This window comes from Asterias rubens, chromosome 11 (assembly GCF_902459465.1).
Source record: "Asterias rubens chromosome 11, eAstRub1.3, whole genome shotgun sequence".
NCBI classification, from domain to species: domain Eukaryota; kingdom Metazoa; phylum Echinodermata; class Asteroidea; order Forcipulatida; family Asteriidae; genus Asterias; species Asterias rubens.
Window position 1 is genome coordinate 358,020 of NC_047072.1, and position 12,080 is coordinate 370,099.

The 12,080-nt window shown below is 40.3% G+C and overlaps 1 protein-coding gene across 3 annotated transcripts; it reads left to right on the plus strand.

Annotated features, from left to right (window-relative positions):
- Positions 1-369: 369 nt before the first annotated feature.
- On the plus strand, positions 370-10,807 carry LOC117296318 (tubulin alpha-2/alpha-4 chain-like). Of its 3 annotated transcripts, XM_033779180.1 has the most exons (5): positions 370-586; positions 2,631-2,856; positions 3,311-3,459; positions 3,938-4,822; positions 10,431-10,807. In XM_033779180.1, exons 1-5 carry the CDS (start codon positions 584-586, stop codon positions 10,524-10,526), a joined length of 1,359 nt encoding a protein of 452 aa, XP_033635071.1. In that variant the 5' UTR covers positions 370-583; the 3' UTR covers positions 10,527-10,807. The 3 variants fall into 3 exon arrangements, with proteins under 3 accessions (XP_033635071.1, XP_033635070.1, XP_033635072.1); XM_033779179.1 differs by lacking the exon at positions 10,431-10,807 and having other exon boundaries at positions 376-586; positions 3,938-5,651; XM_033779181.1 differs by lacking the exons at positions 370-586; positions 2,631-2,856; positions 3,311-3,459; positions 3,938-4,822 and adding exons at positions 4,935-6,074; positions 8,389-8,611; positions 8,927-9,075 and having other exon boundaries at positions 9,546-10,807.
- The last annotated feature ends 1,273 nt before the right edge of the window (positions 10,808-12,080 follow it).

Consider the following 12,080-nt stretch of genomic DNA (forward strand, 5'->3'; position numbering starts at 1 on the left):
AAATAGCTATGCTTTCAAATGCTTAATAAAAGGCTTCAGGCCTGAAGTTTTTTACCCCTTTCTAAAACAACAACGTACTTCAGAAGATGGCGTTTCTCACAATGTTTTATACTATCAACAGTTCTCCATTGCTCGTTACCGTGTAAGTGTTTATGCTAACAATTATTTTAATAATAGTGTCCAGTGCTTTTAAAATAGCAATTCCGGATAAATAAACCGCCAATGGTAGCCCTGTATAAAATAACCCTGTACGTAGTACAAAACCTTGACATGAAATAATCACCAACCTGGTGTTTTTACGACTTGTTTCAATGCCGACAACCCCCCCCCCCCCCCCTCCAACCGTCCCAACCAAACCACTACCACCAACATTAGCTACTAACCATAATTATCGTCAGTATACGTGAGTGCATGGCAGTATACGTGTACTTTTGCATATTATTATTGTAAAATAAAATTGCTATTAATTTTCGTACCAGACTATCATACGACGTTCTCAAACTAACCAACCAACCAACCAACCAAAGGCTCCAAGCGTGGATTTTAATCGTACAAGACAGTTTGTTTATTTCTGTGGAGAACAATGGTAAGTTTTGTTTACATTATCTTTGTCAATATTATTTAATTAGCACTTTGATTCTGATGACGACCAGTACAGAATGTTCGAAACGTCGATAAGGCTAGCCACGGTTGTAGTGCAAGTCATTTCGGTTGATTGTGCGGTGGAACGCAAACTGGGGATATTGGTTGTGAATCTGCTCCCATACAAAATCAAAATATTGTGTTCGTTGTAAAGGTGTTGTCTTTGTTAAAGGCAGTGGACACTATTGGTAATTACTCAAAATAATTATTGGCACAACATCTTTCTTGGTGTGGAGTAATGGGGAGAGGTTGGTGGTATACAACATTGTGAGAAACTGCTCCCTCTTAAGTGCCATAGTTTTTAAGAAAGAAGTTATTTTCCACGAATTTGATTTCGAGACCTCAACTTTAGAACTTGAGGTCTCGAAATCAACCATCTAAAAGCACACAACTTCGTGTGACAAGGGTTATTTTTCTTTCATTATTATATCGCAACTTCGATGACCGATTGAGCTCAAATTTTCACAGGTTTGTCATTTTATGCATATGTTGAGATACACCAACTGTGAAGGCTAGTCTTTGACAATTACCAATAGTTTCCACTGCCTTTAAGATCTGTCTGAAGCCTACAAATTCTGGTGCATTTAGAAGAACTCATTAATCAGTTAATTTGATTTGAAGAGCTTTCCACAGGCGGCCTAACATCTCTTTTCATTCAATCTAGTTAAATATTCATTTTGGTCTTACCCATATACACCGATGAGCGTAAACACTGTATACTCAGTTTTCACAATTTTCGGTGAAAATAAAATCAGACGAATTGCTCGGATGGGATTCGAACCAACTATTAATTGTGCAATTCTAGAGCAGTGTCATTTCAGTGATGAGTCAGTGTCATGTTCTAGTGTTCTAGCACTTTGCACCTTAAACACGCCAGTCAACAAGTCAATTATTGAATGGAATGAGTTGATTATTTACTTAATATTCGATACATTGATTGTTGATTGATTGATAGATGAGGTGATTAATAAACTAGACTATAAAGTGCCTAAACGTCACCGATAACTGCTTATAAGTTTTTTTTTTCCTGTCGCCGCCATGAATCCCGACCTCTCCTCAACCATTTGTTTCCTCTATACATAAATGTATTAACAGTGAGCAACACGTTTCAAATAATCATGCCAATTAAACATTTTTTATACTTGCATCAAATTATGTGAATATCTTTTTTAATAATATCATCAGTAACCAAGCATAATGCCTGGGAATTGTTTAGCAAACAGATGTCGTGGCCGTTAGTTTTGTATTGTTTATTTTGATGGATTCTCTTCCAATGTGAATTTCAAGGAGTAGTGCCATTATATTGTTCATTTTTTGCATTTGGAGCAGACTAGGACAAAAAAAGGGTCTTTTGGGAAGGAATATTATGTTTAAATTAGAATTGTCTCAAGATAAACCATTTTAAGAAGTGAATGACCAGATACTATCCGTTGCAATAGTTGAGATGTAATACAACATAAATTACATTTTCCGAAATGTCTCGTTCAAGCTTAACGCTGTTTTGCCTGTGAAAACCAAACCAATTATTTACATTAAATTTTTCTACAATCTCATTTTGTGATGGCGGGGGTGCCCAAAAGCCTTCACTTCTGGTTACGCCAAAATTATTGGGAACAAAATGAAAAAAATCATGCATGATTTGTAGAATGTCCTTCAGAAAATGTGTAAATCAATTTAAATTTACCAGTTTGGATATTTGAAGAGTACCCTCATCCAAAAAGTGCATTGTACCTGCATAAAGTAAAAGTTCATCTATTATGCATGAGTGAATATACCACACTATAAATAACTAGCTGGTGCTATATGTACATGTTAATAAGTGAACAAGTGAATGGTTAGATAAATTAGTGTTGCTGTTGTTGATTTTGATGTTGTTGTTGTTGTTGTTGTTGTTGTTTTAGGGTGTTTTTTTCTGACTATAAGTATACCCTCTCTTTTATAAAGGTTATGATCAATTAAATTATCACGATTGATTTCATCCGATACAGCCGCGTGAGGTACTCTCAATTCACATAGGTCAAGGCGGGGTTCAGATCGGCAATGCCTGCTGGGAGCTGTACTGCCTGGAGCACGGCATCCAGCCTGATGGTCAGATGCCCGATGACCACACCCCTGGTGCCGAGAACGACCAGTTTAACACGTTCTTCAGTGAGACTTCCAACGGCAAGCACGTACCCAGGGCTATATTCGCCGACCTCGAGCCCACTGTTATTGGTAAGGTGGTTACACATTTGGGGCTGGTTACCTTATTATGGTAAGCACAGTTGTGTTATGCTTAGCTACTTTTTGCCGGGCAGCTGCCCTAGACTTGTCCCCTGTCCTTTGAAAGATAATTACGCGTAATGGGATGACAGAACCAGCTATACCAATGGATTGGACATACATGTCTACACAATCATAATAATGATGGTTTATATGTAAACATGTACATGGAGTTCGACTCCAAAATAAGTGCGAGATCAACGGTACATCTGTACCACGTGACCGTCACTAATATTGACGTTGGCTTGAGGCCACTCTCTGGAGTAATTCACCAGCCTCGAAGTGTGACGTCACATATTCAGGCTATAGCTGTCACAACTTTGCATGAAACCATTTTTTTTTTTTTACTTCAGTGCACCGTATAAAAATTTCATCAACCTCTGTTTTCTGTTTGTTATTATCACAGATGAAATACGCACCGGTACATACCGCCAGCTCTTCCACCCCGAGCAGATGATATCTGGGAAGGAGGATGCTGCTAATAACTTTGCCCGAGGTCACTACACCGTCGGCAAGGAGCACATCGATCAAATGCTGGACAGAATCAGGAAAATGGTATGTGTGTTTGACATGAACTGCTCTGTCGAAAATACTGCCCCGTTCAAACAGCTATGCAACTTTACAACATGCTGACCGCCCCGATCTCGTAGAGTTTTATCAAGGCATGGCATTATCAACGTCGTCAAAATCCAGCTATTTGTCAATGTAAAGAGTGTACAACGACCGTACTGCTTCTAGGATCCTCCCACGATTGGCCGCAATTGGCCACGCTGAATTCCCTCGAAACAGCGGACCGGTCTATGTTGTAAACAAATTCAGCAAGTAAACGACCTTGCCCTTACCTATTTTCTCAAACGTATTTTAACCTTTTAGAAGACAAGACTTAATTGACGAGTTGCTAGGCAGTGTAACACATAATAATTCCCTGATCCCTTGTTAGCGTGTTACTTTTTCTCGTGTTATTCCTGTAACTATTTATGGAGTTCTTTTCGAAACCAGGTCTTATCGAGAAGGTTGTCTGCTTATTTCCCAGGCAGAACAATGCACGGGTCTACAAGGGTTCCTGTTGTTCCATAGCGTCGGTGGAGGCACCGGGTCCGGTCTGGCCTCTCTGCTCGCCCAACGGCTCTCCGTGGACTTCGGCAAACGGAGCAAACTTTCCTTCACGGTCTACCCCGCTCCGGACATCGCCACGGCAGTAGTAGAGCCGTACAACTGCGTCCTAAGCACCCACAACCTTCTCGATAACTGCGATGTCACCTTTGCCTTCGACAACCAAGCCATCTTCGAGATGTGCAAGTCGAGGCTCGACCTCGAACGCCCGTCAATGACCAACATCAATCGACTGATTGCGCAAGTTGCGTCCAGTCTCACGTCATCCCTGCGCTTCGACGGCTCCCTCAACGTCGACTTGAATGAATTTCAGACGAACCTCATACCATTTCCGCGGGTTCATTTTACCGTGCCGTCTTTCGCGCCCATTCTGTCCGTGGAGAAGGCGCACCACGCGCGGATAACCGTCGCTGATATAAGCGGAGCTTGTTTTGAGCCTGGCATCCATATGGTCAAGTGCGACCCACGTCGCGGGAAGTACATGTCCTGCAGTATGATGTACCGTGGAGATGTCTTCCCCAAGGATGTCAATGCTGCCGTGGCTGCCATCAAGTCAAAAAGCACTATCCAGTTCGTTGACTGGTGTCCAACTGGCTTCAAGGTGGGCATCAACAACCAGCCTCCAACCGAAGTGCCAGGTGGGGATCTGGCGAAGGTAAGCCGGGCCGTCTGTCTACTGAGCAACACCACAGCCATCTCCGAGGCCTGGGCTCGTCTGGATCACAAGTTTGATCTGATGTACGCCAAGCGTGCCTTCGTCCACTGGTACGTAGGAGAGGGTATGGAGGAGGGTGAGTTCTCTGAGGCTCGCGAGGATCTGGCTTCCCTGGAGAAGGACTACGAAGAGGTTGCTCTAGATTCTGAAGGTGGAGGGGAAGATGGTGAAGCTGATGAGGAGTATTGATATAACGCAAAGTGTGATTCTGAGCTCCAAATACAACGAATTGTCTCGTTGTTCTTTTTTTTTTCATTTTTGATTTGTTCTTCCAGTAAATTATTGAGTTTATATCTCGAAAGCCTACGAGATTTCGCGAGAATCTCGCCAAGCACCTCGCTTGGCAGCTACAGTGTGTATTGTGGCAAGTGCTTAAAAAAAATAAAGGACTTTAATGTCGTCTGTTGAATTTGGTAAGGCGCTTTATAAATGGTATTATTATTTATTATTATTAAATAAATAAAGAAGTTTACAGTAAAAGTCAATTGGATGGTTTTAGATGAATGCAGTTTTCGGAGAAAACAGGGGAAAGGTGTAACATATGTTATCTTCAACGGTAATCTTGATCGATGGGCCAAACTAAATGTTTTTTTTTCTCCTGATTTTATTTGATTTGTATTTTGCCCAATTTCACAGAGCCACTTTAGCAGAAAATATTGTTTAGCAATTTGTGTTTGCTAAGTAGAAATGAGCAAGCTATACCGGTTACAACTTGTTCATTATGACATGGTAGATCGGCTGGAAGCCTTATTTTGTTAAGCATCATTTTGTTATGCTTAGCTACTTTTTGTGCGTATAAGCGGGTCTATGAAGTTAGGCCCTGGCTGTTTGTTTCGTGCATGGGTTAACATTACTTTTTGTCAGAAATAAGTAAAGCATTTATGAATGAACGAATAAAACAATTTTTCTTGAAAACACAGCCTTTTTGTCTGGTGAATGGGTTTTCTCAAAGCAAATTGATATTAATTAGTCACTTTAAAGTAACACATCACAAATAGGTTACAAATTGTGTTTAACGTACATTACGCACTGCTGAAACACAAAGAAATGCAGTGATTAAGCATGCCGCATCTATTGTCACCCATCAACAATAACCATTGTCTGACGATGTGTGTCTGCATAACAAAAGGAAAAAAATACAATCCAATATCTATTCAGATTTATTTCAGACACATCTGTTTTCAAAAAAGGGTAAAAAAAATAATGGTATAAAAACAGATGTTCGAGGAATAGTCTTTTCACAATTTGAATGCAACCCGTTAATTGCACACGGAACGCAGGACACTCCCGGGTTATCTCGCTTTGAACTTCGACAAGTATCTTCCTAAAATCCTCCAAAATGGTGAGTTATATTTTCCTTAACTTCAAGAAATGATAACAAAGTCCTACAATTGTTTTGCTCTCACATTTTACCTATAATTATTATAAGCTTTGTGTGAGCAATGTTAAAGCCATTGGACACTTTCGGTAAACAGTATTGTCCAAGGCCCACACTTCGTGTATCACAACTTCTATGTAAAATAACAAACCTGTGAAAATTTAGGCTCAATCGGTCATCGGAGTCGGGAGAAAATAACGGAAAATCCCACCCTTGTTTCCGCGCGTTTCGCCGTGTCATGACATGTGTTTAAAATAAATCTGTTATTCTCGTTAACGAGAATTTCTATTGTTTTGCTGTTTTCTCAAAAATTAAAACATTTAAAGGAATAATATTTCAAGAGAAGTATTTCATCATTGCCTTCTCTAAACCCTGTAAGTTATTTGTAAATCTGTGAACTTTTTTTTTTGTCTGAACCGAAAGGGTCCAATGGCTTTAAAACAGCATATGTGCGTTTTCTCTCTTTGCTGCAAGTGCACGTGTAATATGTGTGGAGTTCATGAATGTGTAATAATTTTCCTCAATTTCCAGAAAATATGAGTCCTACAATATTGTTTTACTCTCACTGAATACATATAGGAGATTTGTGTGTGGAAACTGCTTAAACACCAGCCGCTTTGTACACAAACTGTTACACGTGTATCCTGCATGTAGTTCTTTAAATTAACCTAATTTGTAATAATAATAAATTAAAAACCACAGTTTGCTCGCTCGCAATCCATAAACTGTACATTTGTTTTGTGAACACTATCTGAGAACCACGTCCAGGATTTGTTCGGAGTTCTTTAATAAGATCATTTTGCAATGTTATGTGTCAAGATAAGCCCAGCCTTTGGCTGCCCCACCCATTTAGTCAACGCCACCTGTTATAACTTAGACTGGATGAATTAATAGAAAACATGTATTAACTAGAACTGGTGAGTTTAACTTTTATAACAGAGCTTTTTGTTAAAGAGTCCTTCTCACTTGGTGTATCTCAACATATGCGTAGAATAACCAACCTGTGAAAATTTCAGCTCAATTGGTGGTCGAAGTTGCGAGATAAATAAAAAATAAAATAAAAAACACCCTTGTCACACGAAGTTGTGTGCTTTCAGATGCTTGATTTCGATACCTCAAATTATAATTCTGAGGTATCGAAATCAAATTCGTGGAAAATTACTTCTTTCTCGAAAACTACGTCACTTCATCGTTACCATCAAACTCTCCAATTACTCACTACCAGGTAAGGTTTTATGCTAATAATTATTTTGAGTAATTACCAATAGTGTCCACTGCCTTTAATCAAAATCTAATTTAAAGTGAACTTTTATAATGGCGCAAAAATGCCTCCTTGGAAAGTCCAGACTTATTTGTTTTGTTGTCTGATGACGTCTTATTTCAAATCAAATTTTGCTCTGGCGAAGTATAAAACAAAATGGCGTTTTACACCATTTTAACGGAGTATGAGACCTGTGGTTTTGTCCCCACTTTGATGACGGCTCTATCAATTGGATTGAGTGCATCACCAAAACTGATTTTGACCTTGGAGTCCCCTCTTTAATGCTCACTGTCTTTCAACTTCACGTGTCGCTCGAAAACATTCAACACAATGCTCTTACACATTCACACTTTGTGTGCAACAAATTATTTGAGCTAAATTAACCATTGACAAACAACCAGACACGCCAACGTTGAATACATACACTATTTTAAGGTATGCTGTCTGAAAACTGCGAGAAAATATTGATTTATGAGAAGATCCAGGCCATTGGTTGAAACAATAGCGAGGTCTTACTGGGGAATGGGTCCTTGGTTGAGCAAGCCATGTGTTTTGAACAGCTGTTATGGTTAAAATTGCAATCTAAATAGAAATCTGAAATTAGATTTAATATTACATTTAAAGGTGCCATAACGTCGATTTATTTTTTCCAATGTTCCTTATTGACAACTTTAGCAAATCCAGGTTGTGTTTTGCACGTACGTAAAAACAATCCCAGTTGACACGATCGTTTTTTTTAAAGAAGAGGGTTTTGTCCCGGTGTTTCTGGCAGTTGCTGCTTAATGCGTCTCACCACAAAGTCGAACGATTATGATGAGTCCCTTAATTCTAACACTTTAAAAGTATGTAATTCACAGCCAATTTCATAAAAAAATCCATTAAAAATGTTGACATTTTGGCTAGTTCAATATACGTTCGAAAGGCTCATATACCAATCTCTTTTTCTGAAGTGCTGCTGGTCAGAAAACGGCAAGACTTGACTTTGTCTTGACTGTAAGATTTGATTTGCATTTTCAGCGTGAATGTATCTCAGTCCATGTCGGCCAGGCCGGAGTCCAGATGGGCAATGCCTGCTGGGAGCTGTACTGTCTTGAGCACGGCATCCAGCCTGATGGTCAGATGCCCAGTGACAAGACTGTTGGTACGTGTATGGACTCCTTCAACACCTTTTTCAGTGAGACCGGGTCAGGACAGCACGTCCCCCGCGCCATCTTTGTCGACTTGGAACCAACGGTTATAGGTAAGAACCGCCATCAAACATTGGTGTTCAGTTTGGAATAAAAATATGATGGGATAGACCGACCCCTCTTCTCTCTGTTCTTTCTTGCTCAGCAAGTTTGCATGCTCATTAGCTCCAAGAAAACAACTGGAGTCAGGGTTCAGTTAGACGTCGATTAAGCTAAAAAAAAAACGCTCACCGAGTTAAGGTTACCAACTGATGCTACATGTACTTTCTGTAACTCCTTTCCTGCTTATATTTTGCTTTCAGCAGGAAACTTTCTACTAAGCATTGCTTTTCATTCATGAAATTTTGCACAATTACTCCACTCCACAGATGAGGTTCGAACCGGCAAATATCGCCAGCTCTTCCATCCCGAGCAGATGATCACGGGCAAAGAGGATGCCGCCAATAACTACGCCAGGGGTCACTACACCGTCGGAAAAGACCACATCGATGTGGTGCTGGACAGGATTCGAAAACTGGTAAGCAGCTTCAAGATTAGTATTTGGAGTAGTGGGGTTCGATTCCCGAGTATGACACGTGTGTCCTTGAGCGAGGCACTTCAGTTGCTTTTCTTAATTAAAGAAACTGAAAACACACCTCGGCAACTCAGTCCGTGTCCAGGTAGCATTGATTTACAATGCTTGCCTTCCAGGGGTTAGTGACGAGAAGTATCGATACGGGGCATTGCCCCTGGTAACGAGGTTGCCGTAAAGACCCCTTGCATAACACTCATGTGACGCAGGTCTCCTGGTACGCACCAGCAACAGCTATAGTCAAACGATCTGCCCCGTCCGCGCAATGTTTCCAAAACGGCAGACCGTGAGCACACAGGATCGAAGTATGACGTCATAGCATTAAGATGTGTGCCTTTTATTAATACACGTTTTTATGAAATTATATTTGTATGAAATTATTTTTCTCTGATGGTCTTCTTTCCTCTTCTTTCCAGTCTGAGATGTGCACCGGTCTGCAGGGATTCCTGTTCTTCCATAGCTTCGGTGGAGGGACAGGCTCAGGTTTCACCTCTCTCATAATGGAGCGACTGTCAATCGAGTACGGCAAGAAGTCCAAGCTGGAGTTTGCCGTCTACCCAGCTCCACAGATGGCTTCGGCTGTGGTGGAGCCCTACAACTCTATCCTTACCACTCACATCACACTCGAGCACTCTGACTGTGCCTTCATGGTCGACAACGAGGCCATCTACGAGATCTGTCAGCGCAGTCTCGGCATCGAACGGCCGTCGTTTTCGAATCTCAACCGCCTCATTGCTCAGGTTGTCTCCTCCGTCACGGCATCACTACGTTTCAATGGCGCCCTCAACGTCGACCTGAATGAGTTTCAGACCAACTTGGTACCCTATCCAAGAATCCATTTCCCCCTGGTCACGTTTAGTCCGGTCGTCTCAAAGGAGCAGGCCCACCACGAGACAATAACCGTCGCTGAGATCACCAATTCTTGCTTCGAGCCTGCAAACCAGATGGTGAAGTGCAATCCCCGCAACGGCAAGTACATGTCATGCTGCCTCCTGTACCGTGGTGATGTCGTCCCCAAGGATGTTAGTACAGCCATTGCGACCATCAAGACCAAGCGTACCATCCAGTTCGTTGACTGGTGTCCAACTGGCTTCAAGGTGGGCATCAGCACGCAACCACCTACCGTGGTACCTGGAGGTGATCTGGCTGAGGTGAAACGTGCCGTCTGCATGATGAGCAACACAACCGCCATCTCCGAGGCTTGGGCTCGCCTGAACCACAAGTTCGACCTGATGTACTCCAAGCGAGCGTTCGTCCACTGGTACGTAGGAGAGGGTATGGAGGAGGGTGAGTTCTCTGAGGCTCGTGAGGATCTGGCTGCCCTGGAGAAGGACTACGAAGAGGTCGGAATCGACTCTGTCGACGGTGATGGCGAGGAAGAAGGAGATGAATATTAAACACATTCCAACAGAACTATACAGAACTTCAGAACATCAAAACCACTTTGTTTATCAGTTAACTCATTCAACGTCGCTAGTACAGTTAGACAAACTATTGAAAAGGCAAACAACATACTGTACGCGATTTTTTTTCTCAAATCAGCTAAAATTGCAAATTGATTACTTTTGTTTTTTTGACTCGCTGCTTTTATATTATTCTTCTCCATTCTTAATTTGAATTTAATTAGTTTTTTTATTTAAAGATCAATTAAATTAAATTAAAATTGTTAAAATCCTTGTTTTAACAAGTTTGTTATTGTGATTTTAATTTTACGCAATATTTTAAAAGTTACAACCTTCAGCTTTTTTTTATACATCTTTTGGTAGGTTTACACTCAAGAATTCTATATCCATTTAGCTTTTTGCGCTTACTGGTTTTGACTATCCATACATTAGTTCGTCCAAAGAACTGTTTTTTATTTCAACTCTGGTCGGAATTGCCGAAATGCCGTTTTATAGTTCAAGGTTTATTCTCTATCTTGCCGTTACATTTTAACAATTTTTCTTATAGGGTGCGTTCGTTTAGCTTCCCCGGGTCGACCTCGGTGTGTGGCGTTTCTTTTTCCAGGATGAACGTGTGCAGATAATTACCCACGTTTGCCCTAGAAAAAACCCGCAACACACCGAACGCACCCTTAGTTAAACCTAAATCAAACTTGCCGTTACAAATCTTGCCGTTACATATTAACAATTTTTCTGATAGTAAAACCTAAATCAAACTTAAATTTTTGAAATAATGTTTTGCAATTTTCCATAATATAAGTCTACAGGCAACAAGTTCCATGCAATCTTTAGGATGAAAATCCATTGAATACCCTCATAACTTTCTTGTGAATCGTAAGACAATGTAAAAAAAAAATAATAATACTCTAGACTATCAAAGTGTTCCTATAGCATGCACTGCATGCAGTTTGTTGCCATCAAGTTGTCTGTAAAAGTTGCTTTGAGTCAGTATTCCTCTCTGAAATTTCACGTATGTTGAGATAAAAAGTGACGGATATTATAACAGTTACTCTTCCAATGTGGCGCCCAAAATAGAAATTTGTTTTGTACTTCTAAGGTTGACAATTTTAAGATCATATATTTTTCCGCTGCTTCGAACAATATTAATGTTCTAGTTTTTAGTTTCGGGCATGGTAAAGGAGGGGGGTGTTAACTCATTCAGAAATAATATTACGCAAAATAATAAATGATTGAATAAAAACAATTTTGAAAACACAAGGCATTTTCTGGTGAATGTGATTTCTTAATGCGTATGAGAACATTGTTAAGTCACTTTCAAATTAAAGGGACACGTTGTTGACTTGCGGGATTGAGTGATTTTGGGCTATACAAAGTGTTTGAAATTTAGAGGTCGTTATGAATTGCACTAAGTTTGAAAAGAAGTTCAATGTAGAAAATAATTATTCACAAAAACTATGTTTCCGATGTTGAGGTTTTCATTTAACTTTGTGAACTTTAGTCCGTTATTTTGCTAAACTAAGTTTTGGCTCCACAAAATAATGGGCGAGT